The sequence below is a fragment of the Anolis carolinensis genome, chromosome 2 (assembly GCF_035594765.1).
Source record: "Anolis carolinensis isolate JA03-04 chromosome 2, rAnoCar3.1.pri, whole genome shotgun sequence".
In the NCBI taxonomy this organism is placed as follows: Eukaryota; Metazoa; Chordata; class Lepidosauria; order Squamata; family Dactyloidae; genus Anolis; species Anolis carolinensis.
In genome coordinates, this window is record NC_085842.1 from 209088289 (window position 1) to 209106532 (window position 18244).

An 18244-nucleotide genomic window follows, 5' to 3' on the forward strand; every position below is an offset into this window, starting at 1 on the left:
TAATCTACAATCCATGTCAGTAAGGCAAACCATTTGTACAGATTGCTTTGTTATTCAAACTGCATTCACTAGTCACATAGGGAAGCACGGAACACTGTGGGACAGAGGCCCCATCTACACTGCCATATAATTCAGTTTTCTGAATCCATATTATCTGCTTTGTAGATTCATATAATCCAGTTCAAAGTAGATCATCTACAGAGCTGCAGTGGTGCAATGGGTTAAACCTTTGTGCTGCTGAACTGCTGACCTGAAAGTTAGCAGTTCGAATCCGTAAAGTGGGGTGAGCTTCCGTCCGTCAGCTCCAGCTCTTGTTTACCTAGCAATTGGAAAACATGCAAATGTGGGTAGATAAATAGGTACCGCTTCAGTGGGAAAAAGCGAGAAACACTCCAAGCAATCTTGCCGGCCACACAACCAGGAGGTGACAATGCAGGCTCCTCAGCTTGAAAAAGAAAGCACCTCCCCAGAGCCAGAGATGAGCACTGCCTCCAGAAGCCAGAAATGAAAGGAGAAGCTTTTGCCTTTGTTTGTGTTTGTGTGTCTCACTGTATATGATTGTAAAGGCACTGAACATTTGCCTATGTATGTAAATGCAGTAATCCACTCTGAGTCCCCTAGGGAAGAAGGGCAGAATATAAATAAAGATTATTATTATTATTATTATTATTATTATTATTATTATTATTATTATTATTCATAAACTGGATTATGGCAGTATAGACTGAATCTGAGTGTCTCAACAAGATGTCCATCTACAACCACAATGGGACAAAGTTATAAGTAGGACCAGGACTGAGTACACCAAACCTTCAACTCCATCTCCCAGATGTAGATTGCATTGTTGTGTGTCTTCAAATTATTTCTGATTTATGATGATCCTATGTCTAAAGTATCACTGAATTTTCCTGGCAAGATTTGCTCACAGGGGATCTTCCTTTGCCTTCCTCTGAGGCAGAGAGAATGTAAAATGCCCAAAATCATGCACCAGATTTTCATGACCAAGTAGGGATTTGAACCTTGTTCTCAGATCCACAGTCCAGTGCTCAAACTACTACGCTATATTGATGCTCTAGTAAAATGGTAGGATGTGACATTTTATCTCCATATATGATTCATTGAGATACTGAAATTGACAAAACATAAAGCAAATTTGTTGAATTAAAATTGCTGAACAAGAAAGCTTTCCTAAATCCCGGTGACTGTAAAAATGCAACAGTCTAGGTATATAATAAAAAACAATTTAAAATATAAGTACAAAATGATATATTATTTACCATCTATTGTTGTAGACTTTTATTTTGAATCCGCAGTAGGATTTGATGCATTTCTACTGACTCTGCTTCTACAGCTCTAGATAGGATACAAGGTTTTCATAACACCTACAGAATAATTAATTTTATTTTAATCATGACAATAAAATATATTGCCAATAATACTACTGGGGTGTTTACATTCATTATCTTTGTATTTTACAATTAGCATAGCAGAGGAATGTATACTCAGCAGTATTCTTACAGTTTTCAAGTGTGAAATTATTATTTTTCTCTGTGTGTATTCCCAACAATGCCAGTGTAATTTTATGTCCTTAAAAATGAAAGATAAATATAATAACAGAATGTCTGTAAGCAAAGAAATGTCCTTCGCAGAAACAGCTGTCTCTTTATTTCTATCACAGTGGGACCAAGGCTCTTAAGCAGAGTGATAGTTTGGATGCAAGACAGGAAACACTGAGAACCATTGACAGAGAGATTCCAGTTCAACACAGTTGCAGAACATATGAGAGACTTACATGGTTTATACAATACCAGGATATACTTTTCAGTTATTATATTCATTCTGAAGCTGAGGATATCATAATTTGGACAGATCATGAGACAATGTGTAGAGGGAGGTGAATGCCTATGAACGTAATAGCGATTTCTTAAACAAGGGATACTCAGAGGCAGCTTTGTCAGTTCCCTCCTCTGATATATAGCCTACAGCACATGGTATTCATTGGCGATTTCCCATCCAAGTAATTATCAGACTCACTGTGTTTAGCTTCCAAGATCTGAAAGGATGTGAGAGTTCTATTATTCTCCAACCTTTCAAACTATCTATACATTCAAAGGAGCTTACAATCTCAAACCATAACAAGTCCATGCCTCAAACCTACAGCTTCCACAGTCGTTTTGCGAATGACAAGAGTTGTAACCAATCCCTCCCGGAACATGCCAAAAGCATACTGGATAATGTAAACATCACTACAGCCATATCAGCCAAGAAAAAAATATTACTGGTTATGAGTGGTTATGAAGTCAAAGGGGAAGAACTTTAGCTTAATATGAACTCTGTTAATTCCATTGAGTGTAAATTCAAAAATACAACCATACATGCCATACGATTTCCCCAAATTTGAACATAACAGAAAAAAAAGTTACCTGTAAGGGGTTGCTGTGAGTTTTCCGGGCTGTATGGCCATGTTCCAGAAACATTATCTCCTGATGTTTCGCCCACATCTATGGCAGGCATCCTCAGATGCCTGAGGATGCCTGCCATAGATGTGGGCGAAACGTCAGGGGAGATTGCATCAGGAACACGGCCATACAGCCCAGAAAACTCACAGCAATCCAGTGATTCCAGCCATGAAAGCCTTCCACATGTTATCTTTTTACGTAAAAACATTTCCTAAATAAATAAAACGTAAAAATGTTACTTTTTAGTATAATGACTACTCTTTGTCTGTAAGACCCAAAGTATTATATTAGTCTCATCTGGGATATTTTTTGCCATTTGGGGCATTTTTAAAAGTGTTTTAGTTAACAATAAAATGTACAGTACTGCCCCCATACCTGCAGGACTGGCACCAGCTGTGCATCTGACAATATATGTCATCTCTAGGAATTGAGTAGGTCCTCTGGATGAATATATGGTAGGCTTCCACCACCAAAGGTTACCATACGGCAACTCCTGGCAGATGTTCGTTTCAGTGGGGTTGACTCTTATTCACAGTTTTCTGTTTTCTCAGTGAGTTCTGGAATGCATCCCTCACATATGAGGGCAATAGTGTCAAAAAGGAAGCTAATATATATTAATATAATATACTTTTTCATTGCCTGAGTAACACTTGTTATTTTGAAAACAACTTCTGAGTTCTGAGACTGCCGATCTCATTCTTGGTGCTGACCCTTTCTATATACAGTACCTTTACTTTTTACGTATGGCAAACTCAACACGTAGTATTATATTCCCCACCTCCTTATCAGATCTTTGAAGCCATTTTGGATAGCCAGAGCCTGATCATCAAACTCAGACAGCCCAAGACAGATGGAGAGAGAAATTCCTGCCCTCTTGTGAACTTTTCTACCTGGGCACATATATCACCTATATTGGCACCTTTGACATATACACCCACATAGGCACCCACCCTTGCTTCCTGCCCTTTAAATGGTGCTGGCTAGGCTTTATAATGAGCTGAAAGCAACACCCACCGAATGCCACCATTCGGCATTCAACTGACAATGCAATTAATCAAGAGAGGGAGGCTTTCTGCAACATTTCAGAGCCTCTGTTTTATTCTGAGGCAATTCTAATAGCAAGGAGAGCAGCCAACCCACCTGTTCGTCTTTGGACTAGGCTTCTATTTTGCTTGGGAAGGCAGTGCAGAAAGTTGCTGTTTCAGCAGTACCTGGAGCTCAGGATCCCATTGATCCAGCTCTTTTCCTCCACTGCATGGGGATATTCAGAACAAAGCCACATGTGGTATACAAGTTATTTATGAAGGATATCCATGGAGGAGGAGAATGTGTGTCACATGTATGTAAAGCATTGCTCACATTAAGTACCCATATACTTTCCATTCTTGTTAGATGTCATTTATTCATATCCCAATGAGAAGAACCAGCCAATAGGGACTGGATGTGACAATAGTCCTATCACCACAGCATGTACACCCACAAGCAAAATGGGCACATGGCTGGTATTACTGGAAAAATAGCCTGGAAGAGGCAAAACCACTCAGCATAATTTAAGCAGGTGTGTAAAGCTAGTAGGATGAAGGGATCAAGCATTGTTGCTTGCTTTACTAAAATTGACTGCATCCAGCTTTGCTATTGTGTAGGTATGCAAGAAGTCTGACACATTTGCAATGCACCAGGTTATAAATTTTAGTAAAAGAAAACTGTCCCTAATCGGAAGATGTCTTATAGGGTCTATTAGGGAAGGACAACTTCAACCCATGTGATTGGCAGGACCTACAAAGCCTATGTATTGGCCCGTCAAAGCATAAACCCTTAGAATCTGGTCCTCTACTTTTTGCTTAGCCAACAGAGCCAACATTTTACTCATCCAAACAATTCATCTCAGATATTCCAAGCTAACAAACATCATAATGTATTTGATGAATCAAACCCAGTCTACGAAAACTTATGCTACCTACTTTATTCACACATTTAGCCGCAAAGGTGCTACAAGATCTATTTCTATAAACCACCGAAACTGGGCTCTACAGGCCAATGGATACTCCACCACAGACATCAGATGAGCTGCAAGGCCAAGAACAAGCCATGAAAGTAAAGACGAAGATGCACCCAGAGGGAAAGTGTTCTTACCATACATCAAGGGAACCACTGACAGCATAGGCAAGCTGATGAAGAAACACAACCTACAAACTATCTACAGACCACTAAGAAAATCCAACAAATGCTACATTCAGCAAAGGACAAGAGAGATCTGCTCACCTCTGCAGGAGTCTACCGTATAGCATACAGCTATGGACAAGTCTACATAGGGACCACCAAAAAAGGCAGTGCCCATACACGAGTCAAGGAACATGAATGGCACTGCAGACTAACCCAACCAGAGAAGTTAGCCATAGCAGAGCACTTGATGAAACAACCTGGACACAGCATATTATTGGAGAACACAAAAATGCTGGACCACTCTAACAAGCACCATGTCAGACTACACAGAGAAGCCACTGAAATCCACAAACATCTGGAAAATTTCAGCAGAAAGGAGGAAACCATGAAAATGAACAAAATCTGGCTACCAGTATTTAAAAACCTCTAAAATCCGAACAGTAAATACGGAACAATACTCTGAAAACAGAGGAATTCCAGACATGAATCAATCGGGGGCAGCTAACACCTCCAAACAAAGGATTCCCCCAGGCAGGATTCTCCCATACATGAAACTGGCAAGGCCATTAATGCTAATGAAGGTGATTAATTACAACAGTCACACTGGCCTCCAACAGACAAGAGTGCTTTCTCCCACCCTGGACCTTCCACAGATATATAAACCTTCCTTGTTTAGTTTTTCCAATATACCTCACAACCTCTGAGGATGTGGGTGAAACATCAGGAGTGAATACTTCTGGAACATGGCCATACAGCCCGGAAAACAACTCTGTGATTCCGGCCATGAAAGCCTTCAACAACATAATTGTATAGTGTTCCTGGCTAAAATGAATATGTCTTTGAAACGTCCACCTAAGACGTACAGATAGCTTCCCTGAGAGTCGCCAGGAAAAAGTCCTTGAAGATTGGTGAAGGAATCGCCAGACCAGAGGGAAGAAAACCTTTGAAAATCCAGCTTTCTCAGCACCCTATCTAAGTCTTATGCATGGAGAGTATTCCCATCCCAGATGGTGAAAGCAGAGACATCTCTACTTTAGGTCAGCCTTGACCTGTCAGATGGGATGGCAGACTAGCTGAGTGACCTTCGAAGTTGAGAGGCCATGCTTTGTGTGACCTTCAAGGATGGAGCAACTGTTATATTTTCCCACATCTCAGGAAAACTTGGGTGGACTGAGGAGGTCTAAGGCCAAAAGGCTGTCTGGAAACCATGGGTCATCCCTAGAAAACCAGGGGTCCAAGCTGGCCTACTCCCAAACCATTAAAATACCCCTCCCAGAAAGTAGTGGGAAGTAATGATAAGTCACCCAAGAAGCTTCTAGTCCAAATGGGATCCAAGGTCATGTCAAGGAGTCATCTCGTTCTGTGGCGTCCCAAGGGATGCCCTCCTACTTTTCTATCACCATTATTGAATAAAGAACATGATTGTATCAGATCAAAGTAATAATCGTTGATATTATTAAAGCAGACAGGTGGTTTGCTAAGCATTATAAGCATCCTCTTCTTTATGTTATATTTATATTTTAAAATATTTATACACCATGAACATCTGAAAATTTCCAGTCAGTGTACAACAGTCATAAAACATGCAAGAGAAAGCAATAATAAAATATGCAGTATCTATGTTCTCCATAATAGGCTGAACTACACTGGGAAGGCTTCCAAGAATAAGTATGTCTTGCTCTAAAAATAACAATTGACAGAGAATATCTGATATAAAAGGGCCAAGGTATTCCTCATTGTGGGTGCCACCACACATACTAAAAACTCAATTCCCAACACTGTGAAGACGACCACAAGGATGTGCAGGATTAGCAAGTATTATTATTATTCTAGAGATGTGTTTTAAGGCACTGTAGTGCACTCAGGATTAGGTGAATACTCAGGCATTCTGTTGGCATTTTGACCGCATCAGCTTAGAACAGCAACATAATACATTACAGAACCAGAGAATAAACCCAATAGGAGGATAAACATACTTCTTTATTTAGAATCCCCTTACATGACATGTTTAATCATACACCTTACAAGGTGGACCGTGAATGTCTGCAAGGGCAAAGTAGGAGTACTGGCTACAAGCTTCTTCCAGCAGTTGCAACTGGACAAGACAACCAGCAATTCAGTTGGCTGCACTGTGCTGCGCCTGCACCAGCCTCTCTTTCTTTTTACCTTTGCTCTTCTCCATCATCCTCAGCTCTGAGGCTTTGTTTTGTTTTTATTTTACAGAACCCTACAATAAATCCACAGTAATTCTCGAAGTACATGACTATAATTAACCCCACAGCTCATTAAACCCAGCAATCACACCGCAACAGCAGCAGTTGTACTCCCAAAAACAAGATGAAGTGCTATGTTATTGTTGTCTACCTTCAAGTCATTTTTCAATATAAAGCAACCTTAAGGCAAACTTATCATGTTTTTTCTTGTGTGTGTGGTTGAGAGTGTGTGGTGTGCCCAGTAAGTTTCCATGGCATAGAAGGAAATCAAACCCTGGTCTATAGAGTCAAAATCACTATACCACACTGGCCCTCATGAAGTGCCATAGCACTAGGTGCTTGGCCTTGTTTTAACCATCCCCATTATAATCATAATTATATTCCTCGACCTTTTATATTGGTCGCACTTCTCTTGGTTACTTGATATTGGCTCAGGGCTCCACTCTTCCCAGATTGACCTCAAACGAACTTGTAGCACTTTATCTAAGTTTTAATCTGCAACTTATACTGTGCACTTTGCTAATCTACTATTACAGACTCACTGTTTTTAATTCTATGTTTTAATAAGTTTTTTTAATTTTTTTAATTTTCTGGTTAGTGTGTAAATGCTATTACTGGTGCATGTTATTGTTTGTTGATTTATTGTATATTGTCATTGTTTTTGTATCTGATATTTCTGTGAGCCTCCCCGAGTTCCCTTCGGAGGAGATGGAGGCGGGATACAAATAAAATTATTATTATTATTATTATTATTATTATTATTATTATTATTATTATTATCTCTCCTACTCAAAGGATACAAACCAGGGGACCTGTCACATGATACAATTACAGTAGAGTCTCACTTATCCAAGCCTCGCTTATCCAAGCCTCTGGATAATCCAAGCCATTTTTGTAGTCAATGTTTTCAATATATCGTGATATTTTGGTGCTAAATTCGTAAATACAGTAATTACAATATAACATTACTGCGTATTGAACTACTTTTTCTGTCAAATTTGTTGTATAACATGACGTTTTGGTGCTTAATTTGTAAAATCATAACCTAATTTGATGTTTAATAGGCCTTTCCTTAATCCCTCCTTATTATCCAAGATATTCGCTTATCCAAGCTTCTGCCAGCCCGTTTAGCTTGGATAAGTGAGACTCTACTGTATATTCTGCTTTAACTGCAACAACTGCATTGTATGGATTCATGGGGTTTATATTTGATAAGAGGAATTCTACATGCTTCCAGTTGTAGAATTTTGTAGGCCATTAAAGTAGAATCACACCACTCCTGTTGTGTAGGATGAAAGTATCCTTGGTGGATGACCTTCTCTTATTGCAAGACACAGCATACACTTTTGAATAAGGTGGCTTTTCCCAACCTGGCATTCTCTGTTTGAGTCAGGCTACAAAACCCATTAGCCATAATGTCTTAGAATTATAGGAACCATAATCCAACACACCTGAAGGCTATCCATGTTTGGAAGTACAACATAACAACAATCTATCAATTAGAAGAAACACTTTATCATTTTAGTCCAATACATATGCAGTAGTCAGAAATTATGTGTGTATGTGCGTGCACTCACACATATACATAATCCTACAATGCATCACATATAACCATTGAATCATTTGCTTTGCACCTTTTAAAATGTAATAGCTTTATTTTAGAGGGGTGTCTATCAAGGTAGTATAGGTACTCATTTGAGGAAAGAGGATATCTTGTATTTCAATGAAAAGTATAAAACATTATTCTAATCCACTACTAAATCAATTATCCCCCTTTAGGCGTTCTTTTTTAAAAATATATCATTTTATTAAAGTCTAACATTAAAATGTATTATTCAAATTTCAATCCATCAAAGTACAGTCCAGTTCTATATGGTAAAATATTTATTTTAATATCATAACTCTGTCCCATGCTTCAACCTGATCTGTACAATAGTGTTTATTATTTTAAAAAATCTGGTGGATACTAATACTAATATTAGTAATAATAATAATAAACTTTTATTTGTATCTCGCCACATCTCACCGAAGGGACGTGGGGCAACTCACAAAAGCACTCAGTAATGTGGAACACACAGAATACAGTAGGTACATGAGCACATAAAACAGAACAATAAAAATTATACAGATCTTAGTACCTGTGCCGCTTCATAGAAGGAGATGCAGTATGGAAGATAAGTTGGACCTGAACCGTTTAGGGTTTGTAGTTAACAACCTGCACTTTGAATTGGGCTCAGAAACTTGTCCTAATGGACCAGGACATTTCTTTGGCTGTTGTCCTTGTTCCTTCCTCCCATCTTGACCTCCTGAACTGAAATAAAAAAGTATATCAACTTCAATTATTTTAATATTTCCAGATGGAAAAGTATAGGTTTATAAGATGAACAGAGCAGACTGGACAGACTTGGCCCTTGTGTTACTAGGATTGGTGCCATTCAGTGTAAAGAATTAGTGGCATGCCCATGGACCTCCCCACCTACCAGATTAGACCATAATACTGTAGCTAAAATACCGGATAATTTCATAAAATTAGTAACTATAAAAGAAAATAGCAGCAGCAAAGAAAATAACAGGATATGCATGTAGAATATACAGATAAAATTGCATGATTCAAAGCATAATTGTAGGTGGGTAATAATGATCGCTCTGTCCAAAACACATGAACATTAGTAAAGGTAAAGGTTTTCCCCTGACATTAAGTCTAGTTGTGTCCGACTCTGGGGGATGGTGCACATCTCCATTTCTAAGGCGAAGAGTTGCCGTTGTCCATAGACACCTCCAAGGCCATGTTGGCGGCATGACTGCAAGGAATGCCGTTACCTTCCCGCCAGAGCGGTACCCATTGATCTACTCACTTTTGTATGTTTTCGAACTGTTAGATTGGCAGAACCTGGGGCTAACCGTGGGAGCTCAGCCCACTCTCCAGATCCGAACCACCGACCTTTCGATCAGCAAATCCAGCAGCTCAACAGTTTAACCCGCTGCACTACCGGAGGCTCCCACATGAACAAAGAAATTAGCATAAAGTTTTAGCCTTGTAAGTATATTGATACAGTACATGTAAGCTGGGCTTACAAAATGTTTTTGTAACTACAGCGATATTTTTTTATTAAAAGTACATTTCTGTTGAAACACTGCACAAAAACATTTATAGATGGTCATTTTGGTATCATATTCCACAGCTTCCGTGAGTCCGCTGAGTCCTAGGCCACATGTGTACCGTCAAGGCTGGCCCCGAAACCCACCAGGTTCATACCCGCCAACATTTCACTGATGAAAGCCAGGACATGTGTCAGAATGTAGTGAAATCATTACTGAAAAGAAACACACCAAGTATGAGAGGTGGCAGCTGTTTGTTTTTGCCTGAGGAGGAAGAAATGGTCAAATATGGCCCTGCTGGCATTCCATGGCTATCAGGCCGGCACAGCTTCTTATCCTTTTCCACTCATAACCTCTTTCCAACAAAATAATATTTACATGACCCCAGGTATATAAAATAGGTATATAACTTAGCATTAATTCTAATAAATTAGCATTTGCAAGGCTGGCTAAACTGGCTGATTTTCCTTTTGTGGAGTACAGCTGCAGCATCTTCTGCAGAATCCACTGGAAACACTGCATGTTATTTCAAACAGGTTTGTGTAAATGGGTGACCTTCTGAAACCTTTCACTGTTGCCAACTTTTTCACTGAACTAAGGAAACCCCTATTTGGGGTTGGGATCCACAATGGAGGAATCAGTGCTCTAGGAGCCATTTCAGATCCTGTGTCTTGAACAAAAGTTTAAGGGCCCTTCCACACAGCCATATAACCCAGAATATCAAGGTAGATAATCCACAATATCTGATTTGAACTGGGTTATCTGAGTCCATACTACCATAAAATCCAATTAAATGTGGATTTTATAAAGCTGTGTAGAAGGAGCCTTAGCTGACAGCACTGAATGTCAAATAACTGCTTGTATTGACAACAGTCTGAACACTTTTGGTCTCAGCTGAAACAGTTAAAGTGACACCCTAATGAAATAAGTAGAATTAACTATATTTCAGTACCCATTATTGCTCAGACTATTGGCTGTTGATGCTGTTTTTATGTTATTGTCTTGTTTTAATGTTGTTGATTCTACTGAGAGATGTTTTAATCTATGTTTGGTTTTAAATTTTGTTGGATTGGGTAAGCCGCCCTGAGTCCTTTCGGGGAGATAGAAGCGGGATATAAAAATAAAATTATGATATATTGTATGACACAGCAAACAAGATAGACATGCTGGATTTCGTTTCACAAAATCACAAGTCGAACACTTCCCAGCAGTGTGGCATTATTATTATTATTATTATTATTATTATTATTATTATTATTATTATTATTATTATACTGTTTCTGTATTGCAACCCCATTAGCATTTTTAGCAGGCTAGGAAACAAACACACAAAAACACAAATGATACCCACAGCGCTATGCACTTCCATTATCTGGCTCTGTAAGCACCAGAATTAAAAGCATTCTGAGATACTAATGTAACACTCACTCTCTCTCTCTCTCTCTCTCTCTCTCTCTCTCTCTCTCTCTATCTATATATATAAAAGAGTGATGGCATCACGGCAATTCACAAAACAACAAAAGTACAGGCCCCCCAACCTCAAAATTTGACAACACAACCCATCATCCACGCCTCAAGGTTGATACAACAAAAAGAAAAGAAAAAGAAAGTCCTAATTAGAGGGAGAGCAATAATTTTTTTATCCAATTGCTGCCAGTTTAGAGGGCTAATCTCTGCCCACTTGGTTGCCTAGCAACCAGCCAAGGGACAGCCAGGTTTCAGTTAGGGGACAGGCAGATTTAGGCCTCACTTAGGCTTCTTCCACAGATTATCTAATTTGCACTGGATTATATGGCAGTGTAGACTCAAGGCCCTTCAACACAGCAATATAACCCATTTATAATCTTATATTATCTGCTTTGCACTGGATTATCTTGACTCCACACTACCATATAATCCACTTCAGTGTGCATTTTATACAGCTGTGAAGAAGGGGCCTCAGATAATCCAGTTCTGAGCAGATAATATAAGATTAGAAATATACAGTAGAGTCTCACTTATCCAACGCAAACAGGCCGGCAGGATAAGTGAATATGTTGGATAATAAGAAGGGATTCAGGAAAAGCCAATTAAACATCAAATTAGGTAATCGTTATACAAATTAAGCACCAAAACATCATATTATACAACAAATTTGACAGAAAAAGTAGTTCCATGCGCAGTAATGCTATGTAGTATTTACAGTAGAGACTCACTTATCCAACACTCGCTTATCCAACGTTCTGGATTATCCAACGCATTTTTGTAGTCAATGCTTTCAATATATCGTGATATTTTGGTGCTAAATTCATAAATACAGTAATTACTACATAGCATTACTGTGTACTGAACTACTTTTTCTGACAAATTTGTTGTCTAACATGATGTTTTGGTGCTTACTTTGTAAAATCATAACTTACTTTGATGTTTAATAGGGTTATCCTTAATCCCTCCTTATTATCCAACATATTCGCTTATCCAACATTCTGCCGGCCCGTTTATGTTGGATAAGTGAGACTCTACTGTACTGTATGTCAGAACCCTGCTACTAGAGCCTGGATGTGGCTCTGAGTTTCAGGGTCACTGACATTGATAAGACACCTGCGTCCCAGGACTCGGAGGAGAAACGGCTGATGGACTTGGCGGGGAATTTGCGCGGGGTTTTGCTGAGCGGGAAGAGACTGTTCAAATGAGGGGGAGGGTATATAAAGGAGGGTTGGCCGGAGCCTCCCATTCTTGGCTTTTCTGATGTTCATGTTTCCTACAGTAAAAGTTTCTGGTGATATCACAGAGAGTCTTGTGTGTTCATTCAGGAGCGGCTGTGGTGAGCTGACACTAAGCCAAGAATACGGACACCATCCCGCTGTAGCGGTGAGGTGTAACATGCAAGTGGAGGATGAAGAGCTCTTGGGCGCAGGAGGAGGAAGGTCGGAAAGGGCCACTCCCGAGCCGGACGCTGAGTTCCACCAGCTGGCGGCCCTGGCGTCCTCCACCGCTTATGCCCAGCCAAATGGGGTAACCCAGAGGCGTGGAGTGGTGCGGGGAGACAGCACCGGAGGAGAGGAAGGTTCACCTTCCCCAGGCCCACAAAGGATGGTGTTTCTGGAGGAGAGGATGTCGGCGATGGAGACCACCCTGGCAGTGATGTCGAGGGCGATGGAGCGCCTGGCGGTTTTGGCGGAGCCGGAGCGAGGAAGGGAACTCCGGGCTAGCTCAATGTGGGACGTGAGCATGGGAAGCAGCCAGGGCTTTGCAGACCTCCCAGCACCGAAGGGAAGGGAAATGCGAAAGGAGCCCGGTGCCCGGCCCAAGATCCAAACGAGCCTGACGCGGGTGGAGGAGAGTGACGACGAAGGGGAAAAGCCTCCGAGAATCCCGGCTACGCTCCCAACTGAGACCCTGGTGCCCCTGGCGAATGCCGGGCGTGGCACAGGACAAAGGGAAGCAGCAGCGGGGCCCACTGGCCCGCAAGGGGGCTTGCGACGGGCGGAGGATTGGGGATTGCCACCACAGGGACCCCTACCGAGACGAGAGGAACTAAGGATCGAGTTTGGGGGAGAGTCCTCTGAACTGGATTTTTTCCTGACCACGGTGAGGGGCTATATGGAGGACAATGCCCACACTTTCAGAACGGAATCCAGCCGGGTACGGGCCATTGGTGCAGTGTTGAAGAGGGGAGCGGCCAGCTGGTACGTTCAACTACACGCGCGGCGCGACCCATGTCTGGGGTCACTCCGACGCTTTATGGGGGCCCTGGAGACCCGTTTCCGAGATCCACTGGAGCAGATCCGGGCGAGGGAGGAGTTGAAGACCGTCTCCCAGGGGCAGAGGTCGGTATCTGAGTATGCGGAGGAGTTCCAATGCCTCGCTGAAAAGGTGCCGGAATGGTCTGCAGTGACAAAGATAGAACTCTTCAAAGAGGGGCTCAGGCGGGAGATCCTCTCCTGGGCGGTGCATCGTGATGAGCCTGACACACTGCGCGGATGGATTCAGCTGGCGGGGCGCGTCGAGACATCGCTGGCCCAGGCGAGGAGGCACCGAGGAGGGCTACAGCAGCGGCCGCAGATGAAAGAGGGGAGCCGGAAGGAGGGATCAACCCCAGCCGGGAGGAGAACGGAGCCGCCAGGGAACGTGAGCACCAGCAGGAGGGGCTGCTTCGTGTGCGGCCGTTTGGGCCACAGGGCTGCCGAGTGCTGGCAGAGAAAAGGGGAAGGCGGAGGCCCGCCCAAACCAAGAGCCGTGGCAGGGAAACGCGCCGAGGAAGAACCACCGATGAGGCACCACTCGGGGGGGTTGGTAAGTCAGGACAAAGCCATGATAGTGGTCCCCATTCAGCTGGAAAGTGGCAGCAAACAAGCAACCTGCAAAGCATTTGTGGATTGTGGATGTTCCAGGAACATCATCTCCCCTGAATTAGCCGAGGGATTGGGATGCGAAAGAACGAACCTAGAATCCCCAATAGCTTTTTCGCAGTTGGACGGATCCACAGCATCGGGATCATTAGCTAAGTACAGTGCCGAAGATGTAAAGTGTAAGATAGGGAGTTGGGAAGGAAAGGTGTCATTTGTGATATCACAAATAGCCAGCTATAATGTTATACTAGGCATGCCATGGCTGGGGCAGGCCAACCCGCAAATCAACTGGGAGGATAAGAGCATGATCTTCAGGATGAAGTTGGAAGAAGGGAGCCAGGAAGTGGAGAGAGAGCAGGGGAAAAGGGGGGAGGAAGACTCTATCAGGATAGCAGAACTGGCAGATAAATTACCCCCAGAGTATCGGGATTTTGTGGACGTATTTGATGAGAAGGAAGCAGACAGTTTCCCACCGAAGCGGAGAGTTGAAGTGAAGATAGAGCTAGTCCCAGGAGCAGAGCTTCCTAAGGCAAAAATATACCCAATGTCGGCTAGGGAAAAGGAGGAACTGAGAAAATACATTGATAAAAACCTAGCGAGGGGTTTCATAGAGCCTTCAAATTCCCCTCTAGGGGCGCCTGTGTTGTTCAGGCGCAAAAAGGACCAAACGCTGAGGCTCTGCATTGACTACAGGGGCCTGAATGCAATCAGTTCTGGAAATAAATACCCCCTACCTTTAGTGAAGGACTTGATCGCCCAGTTATCGGAGGGACAGATATTCACTAAATTGGACTTAATTGAAGCATATCATAAATTGCAGATTAAACCAGAGGACAGGTGGAAGACGGCCTTCTCCTGTGCATTCGGATTATTCAATTATCGTGTGCTCCCTTTCGGTTTGTGCGGCGGAGGCGCCGCGTTCATGCAATTAATCAACGAAGTGTTGCATCCATTGTTGTACAAGGGAGTCTTTGTTTTTTTAGATGACATATTGTTAGTATCTCGGACTAAGGAGCAACACGTAGAACTAGTCAGGGAAGTCCTGCAAAAGTTGAGAGAAGCAAAACTGTATGCGAAGCTTGCCAAGTGCGAGTTCAATAAAGACCAGATAGACTTTCTGGGGTATAGGATTTCCTCCCAGGGAGTGGCGATGGACCCTGCGAAGGTAGAAGACGTGAGGGGGTGGGAAGCCCCCAAAACACGGAAGCAGCTGCAATCCTTCCTAGGGTTCGCAAACTTCTATAGAACATTTATCAAGGACTTTGCGCGCCTCACTTTGCCATTAACGGATTTGTTAAAGACTAAAGGTAGGGGAGAAACAGCCAAAGTGAAGGCCCCAGGGGCCAAACTGACCTGGACAATAGAATGCCAGGAAGCTTTCGAAGCCCTTAAAAAGCGTTTTACGGAGGAGCCTGTCCTACAGCACCCTGATATGTCTAAAGCCTTTGTATTACATTGCGATGCGTCAGACCGGGCATATGGGGCAGTTCTGCTACAGAAAGACGAGGGGGGGAACCTGAAGCCATGTGGCTATCTGTCAAAAAAGTTTAGTGATACAGAAAAAAACTGGCCGATTTGGGAGAGAGAAGCCTTAGCGATTCTAAAAGCACTAGAGTGCTGGAGACACTTCCTGGAAGGAAGTGGAACACCGTTTGAGGTGTGGACTGACCATAGAAATTTACAGTATCTAAGATCCCCTCGTAAACTATCAGCGAAGCAAATTAGATGGGCCCAATATTTCAGCCGTTTTGATTTCAGACTCAGATTCTTCCAGGGGAAACATAATATACTCGCTGACGCTCTCTCTCGGATGCCTCAGCACGGGGGAGGAATTCAGGAATCTGAAGGGAGTATTTTTCTTGATAAGCAATGGGGCCTGGCAGTACTAACTCGAGCACAAGCGGCCAAAGAAAACAAACGTACTGCCATTTCCACGGGGGGAGGAGAAATATGGGAGGAAGAGTTGAAGCGAGCGTATGGAATGGACAAATGGTTACAAACAAACAAAGAAAAAGGAGAATTGTGTGGGGATTTGGTGTTTGTAAATAAGAAATTGTATATTCCTGAATGTTTAAGACGAGAAATGTTAAGGAAGTACCATGATAACAAGGGTGCGGGTCATCTAGGCCCCACCAGGACTATTAAACTGTTGGCCAAACAATGCTGGTGGCCCGGAATGAGGAAAGACGCCAGGGGGTACGTCACGCAGTGTGAATTATGCGCAGAGGGGAAAACACCACCGGGGAAGCCCCAGGGGCTATTGCAGAAGGTGGTAGAGCCCATGAGGCCATGGGAATGCGTAGCCATGGATTTTGTAGGCGAACTACCCCCCAGCAGAGGCCACAGATACATTTGGACAATATTGGACTTATTCTCAAAACAGGCACACTTTGTGGCTCTGCCAAAACTTCCTTCAGCTGAAAAACTTGCTGATTTGTATGTGAAGCACGTATATCGCCTACATGGGTGTCCCGACAAGATAATTAGTGACCGGGGAGTCCAATTTACTGCAAAATTTTGGGGAAAATTCTTACAGCTGTTAGGAGCAGAAAGGAACCTGAGCTCGGCCTTTCATCCCGCGACCAACGGGGGGGTCGAACGTACCCAACAGACACTGTGCCAATTCTTAAGGATGTACACCAATTATAGACAGGATGATTGGGCGGACCTTCTTCCGTTTGCTGAGATGGCTTTTAACGGGGCCGTACATTCGGCCACAGGTCGTGCCCCATTCGAAATAGTATACGGACAGGAGGTGGCACCTTTCCCCAGGCTACCCGAGTGGAAGGAAGGGGAGGGCCAGACCGACGAGGAATGGCCGGCCAAAATCAAGCAAGGGTGGCGAACCGTGGTAGAGGCATTGCGGGAAACACAAAAGAAGTACAAGCTCTTTGCGGATCGTAGGCGCCGAGAGGGGGACAAATTGGGCGAAGGAGATCTGGTTTGGCTGAGCACAAAAAACCTGAAATTGGGGTTCCCATCCAAGAAATTGGCTCCACGCTATATAGGGCCATTCAGGGTAGCAAAAAGAATAAACGAAGTGACCTATGAGCTGAGGCTACCAAAGGACCTAGGAAAGGTACACCCGGTATTCCATTGCAGCCTGTTAAAAAAGTATAAAGGAACTCTGGACAGCGGAGAACAATAGTTGTGTTTAATCTTTTCCTTCCAGGACGAAGGGGAGGAGGACGCCATGTCAGAACCCTGCTACTAGAGCCTGGATGTGGCTCTGAGTTTCAGGGTCACTGACATTGATAAGACACCTGCGTCCCAGGACTCGGAGGAGAAACGGCTGATGGACTTGGCGGGGAATTTGCGCGGGGTTTTGCTGAGCGGGAAGAGACTGTTCAAATGAGGGGGAGGGTATATAAAGGAGGGTTGGCCGGAGCCTCCCATTCTTGGCTTTTCTGATGTTCATGTTTCCTACAGTAAAAGTTTCTGGTGATATCACAGAGAGTCTTGTGTGTTCATTCAGGAGCGGCTGTGGTGAGCTGACACTGTATTTACAAATTTACCACTAAAATATCACAATGAATTTAAAACACTGACTACAAAAACATTGATTATGAAAAGGCAGACTGCGTTGGATAATCCAGAACATTGTATAAGCGAATGTTGGATAAGTGAGATTCTTCTTTAATATGAAATAATTACTGGGATAGAATAATGCAGAACAATATAATCTCTAAAACCAGGACAGTAAATAAACAGGGGAATTCCACACAGGAAACAATCAGGGCCAGCTAACACCTCCCAACAAAGTATTCCCATCATCAAAGTCTGGCAAATCCTCTGTTTTCTCAGGGCCACAGACAGTAGAAGCACATAAAATATCGCAAACAACACCACTCTGAAAACAAGGGAATTCCAGACAGGAAACAATCAGGGCCAGCTAACACCTCCCAACAAAAAATTCACTCAGGGAGGAAACAGCCAGGCTTTAAAGCTGCAAGGCCATTACATCCTAATCATTTTTCCT

General features: G+C 42.8%; 1 protein-coding gene across 1 annotated transcript; it reads left to right on the forward strand.

The window, feature by feature from the left end:
• The first annotated feature begins 12442 nt into the window (after positions 1-12442).
• On the forward strand, positions 12443-17717 carry LOC134296514 (uncharacterized). The gene is made up of 2 exons (XM_062971630.1): positions 12443-14209; positions 17438-17717. Exons 1-2 carry the CDS (start codon positions 12662-12664, stop codon positions 17477-17479), a joined length of 1590 nt encoding a protein of 529 aa, XP_062827700.1. The 5' UTR covers positions 12443-12661; the 3' UTR covers positions 17480-17717.
• The last annotated feature ends 527 nt before the right edge of the window (positions 17718-18244 follow it).